The following is a 3,968-nucleotide window of genomic DNA, read 5'->3' on the forward strand; positions in this document are numbered from 1 at the left end:
TTGTGTAAACACATCTGAACATAGAGTAAATGTATGTATGGATAATCCTCCAAAATCTGCATTCCATATCAGAGTATGTGAGTGGAGTTGAGCAGTATGCAATCCCGCTCATCGCTCATGAAGCCGGGTTTGCCCAGTGCGCCACCGCCTAACCAACCGCTCCGCTAAGAACAGTTCAGAACTCACAGGAAAAGCAACTGCCGCTCCAAATTCGCTTCATTCTTTAAAATCACAATTTAACCAACACCCATCTATTTTTTGTGACTAATTGAACCTACCATTTGGTTTTGAAGTATTGAAACCAAACCATATGATTTGAATGAAACGTATTTGAATAAACACGAACAGTTTAATGTAAGAAGCGCTCATTATTTCAAATAGCCTCCATGTCATATGCAACATCATATCAACTCTGTAAATAGGTCAGGAGCCTGACAGGGAGTCTAAGAAGGGACGAAAATGAATTATTTAGGCTATATTATTTCAAGGCTATAGCCTACAAAGAAATACATTGTGAAGCATTTACGAGTCCAACTCACTAGGGTGGCAGGGACATTAAGCGCTCAGCATTTAAACATGTTGTTGTATTACATCATTAAAGTCTATAAATTGCGCCTATAGGCTGTGTAAATACAAATGAAATGAAAATGCCTTACTAGGCTCAATCTACAGTGCCTTTGAATACATTTTTAGAAACAGGAGTTTGGCCAGAATCTGGGGCTTCAGGCTCATGCGATCGTGCCTGGAGAGCAGGTCGGCTGCGGAGAATATCCTCGCCACGCTTGCAGGGCCGCTGGGCATGCTAAACACCATTTTGGCCACTCGTGCCAATAGCTAAGCCTAATGGTTTTTAGGCAAAATAACCCAATCAAAACGGAAAGCTCCTCGAAAGTTGGAATATGCCAGGCCTATTGGGCCAATATCAATTATGGCCTATTGTATAGATATTATAACCACAATGAAAGAACATTTTAAGAGATCTGTTTTTAGTTTATAAATACTTTGCTACAATTACACACTTAATTATCTACCCAATTTGTTCCTTTCTTTTAGTATGTGCACATAGTAAGTCGCCTATACCATCATGCTTTGGGGATATGTGCCTTTTCAGATTCCACAATGAGTATTTAATTGTGGACATTACATCTTTGCACTGCCTCTCTTGCTCTTGGTCCTCATCTTTGTAAGTCACCTTGATTTTGCACTTCTGTATTTGATCAGTTTCTTTATGAACATATTTAGCGAACTCCACGACAGTAGCTAAAACAAGGAGCTATAGCAGCACACAAGTAGACCATAAATGCATGCTGGTCCGGGTATGCCCTAAACTCGTGAAGTGAGCGCTATTGGAGCGAAATTGGAACGGGCGAGAAGGCGGAGACTCCAGCCTTTGGGAATCTCGCTCCGCACTCCAGTCGAGTTGGGAATGCTCCGCTCCAAATTCCGCTCACATACTCTGTTCCATATCAATTTGGTTTGTACAGTGTTTAAAAAGAGTACATTAGTCAGTTGGGCTATAAATTAAAACTATGGATCCTGTTGACCTGGGCCTACGTATTTGTTATTATTAAATAATGGGTCATTTCGAATGCACGGTAGCGCGTAAGGCATCAGTAGCCATGTTGATTAAATGCTCTGCTATATGTCTGTCTGACTGCCAAAGCAATGCAAATAGGCCTAACCTTGGTCAGATTATTAACGTATACTCTGTTAAACACTAGGCATTGGTAAAGCCAAAAGCGCTGTCAAATATCCATGTTTGCGATCATCAAAGAACGCAATTGTTGCAGCAAAACACAGAAGTTTGCCACAGATCATTGTTTGTCATTTTATGTACTGAGAAATGTGACTACATTAATAGCTGAAAGCTCCCACGTGTTGTGTTAGTCTATGAATAATATGTATTAATGTCTCATGTCTTGTTATTCTTACACGTTTCGAGTTAAAGATGAAAATATGCACATTAGTCTTCAGCGGTCAATATTGTCTCTACTGTCCCAACACGTGGAGAATCCAACCAAGACATCGTGCAATCATTTCAAATGAGAACAAGGCAATTTTAAGGTTTTAATTCAAATCAAAACAATGTTTATGACCAAATGTATCATATTTGAGTAGTACAATGCATAAATATGCGTTGGCAATACAATAAAGAATATGAGCAAATACGTGCAGCTTTGCTGCTCATTTGCTGCTCATTGAACTGAGCCTGTCGGTATCCAATCATCGAGGAAATATGGTCACGAGTCCCATCACGCCTCCCTCACGTATGTCCTCACCGCAACCACATCCCCCATCACGCATTTCTGAAAGGACGAGGAGGGAGGAAGGTGAAAGGGGAACAGAGGGGGAGAGGGCGAGAGGGAAGAAGAGTTTGGTAGGTCAGAGTTGAGATGTTCCAGGTGCAGGCTAGGAGCCAGGAATATACAGTGCAGCATATGTTGTAGGTTTGAGCGCGATAAAACACTTGTTCCGTCAAAATGAAGTGTTACATGTAAAGGAGTTGAGATTATAAATTCAGGTGTGATTTAACTTTCCCAACCACTTATTGCCAACATTTCAACTTTATTGTTATAAAGTTTAGTCAAATTACTTTCTCATATCATACATTATTTGACAGTAATCTGTCAAATGCAGAGGTTATTAACAAATAAACAAACACTACAAACAATCAACAAAAAGACTACAGGACCATGTAGGCTATTATAAAGTCGTTTTTTAAAATAAGAAATAAACTATTCCTTACCGCTATCAACTTTCCATCACCAGTTACCTCTCTCTCTATTATCGTCTCTTTTCCGTCCCAGTTCTGTTTTTGCACAAGGTTGCCATTTTCAAGAGTAAAAACGGTCTGAAGATTAAAGGAAACAATGTAAGTTATTTCTAATGACGAGGTTCACCCAAGTCAGCGGACTTTCACACATAGATTTTGATCCCAACCAACCATTGTTTTTCTGTCGTCGGCGGTTGTTTCCTCGAAAGGCTCGTTGAGTTTGAATTTAATCTCAACCGTTTTGAAAGTGCTCTGGGATTTCACACAGATCATTCCTTGGTCGTCCATGTTGATGATGAGACTGGGCTTGGTGCGGTTTCCCACCTGTCGAGTCGCGAAGCCAACACCTGCACAGCGGAGAACAAACTGTCAAGTGGGATCTATTGGTCGTGTGGTGGGGTGCAACCAAAAGCATTATCATGCATAATTACTTTTATATAAATACAAATGATCATCTTTATCGTATTATAATATGTTATCATTATATTTACTCCTATTATACGTTTATCAATAATATATTCAAGATTAGAAAAAATACCATACCCAAAGCTTTCATGTAGTCATCAAAGTTATCGCTGGAAATCATTTTCCAGGTCCCCACAAACTTGTCAACCATCTTTCCAGTTATCTGTAATATCCCCAACAGTGCGATCTATCTTTCCAAAAATCGAATCTACTCTCTCTGATGAGAACGATCCATGGTTTTAAAGGGATCTAGGCGACGCACGCATGCTAACGCGGACCAATCACAGCCACGGACGTCACGGTATGTAGTTCGGCAATTTCCAGTGTAGGAATAATGGTTGGAATGGGTGAAAGGTTTTTGAGTGCCACATCTACTGCTGTGCCAAATTACATTTAGCTTACTATGTAAGAGGCAATGGGTTTCACAATGTCCTTTCAAATGCTGAAAGAGTGTCTATTACTCTGCAAATAGTTCACTGATCACAGGTTAAAAATTATGACAGAGCCAGATAATGTAATCTAGTAGCATACATCTGAATGGACAAAATCATCAAACTTGGTAGGCAAAAAAACACTTTCCCATCATTTAAGTTTCATGCTATCGAAAGTAAATAACTTCAAAAAGTGAATGTACTCCCAATTAAACTGGACCATTCAGTAGAGGCCATATATGGACAGCTGCTTGTCAAATATCTCATGGCGAAATCATGGGCATTAATATGTAGTTGGT

At 39.7% G+C, this 3,968-nt stretch overlaps 1 protein-coding gene across 1 annotated transcript; it reads right to left on the reverse strand.

The window, feature by feature from the left end:
* Nucleotides 1–2,054: 2,054 nt before the first annotated feature.
* LOC135549569 (fatty acid-binding protein, heart-like) lies at nucleotides 2,055–3,455 on the reverse strand. The gene is made up of 4 exons (XM_064979647.1): nucleotides 3,317–3,455; nucleotides 2,945–3,120; nucleotides 2,747–2,851; nucleotides 2,055–2,306 (listed from the first exon to the last, which is right to left on the reverse strand). Exons 1-4 carry the CDS (start codon nucleotides 3,387–3,389, stop codon nucleotides 2,253–2,255), a joined length of 408 nt encoding a protein of 135 aa, XP_064835719.1. The 5' UTR covers nucleotides 3,390–3,455; the 3' UTR covers nucleotides 2,055–2,252.
* Between the last annotated feature and the right edge of the window lie 513 nt (nucleotides 3,456–3,968).

Source organism: Oncorhynchus masou, chromosome 12, assembly GCF_036934945.1.
Source record: "Oncorhynchus masou masou isolate Uvic2021 chromosome 12, UVic_Omas_1.1, whole genome shotgun sequence".
Lineage (NCBI taxonomy): Eukaryota > Metazoa > Chordata > Actinopteri > Salmoniformes > Salmonidae > Oncorhynchus > Oncorhynchus masou.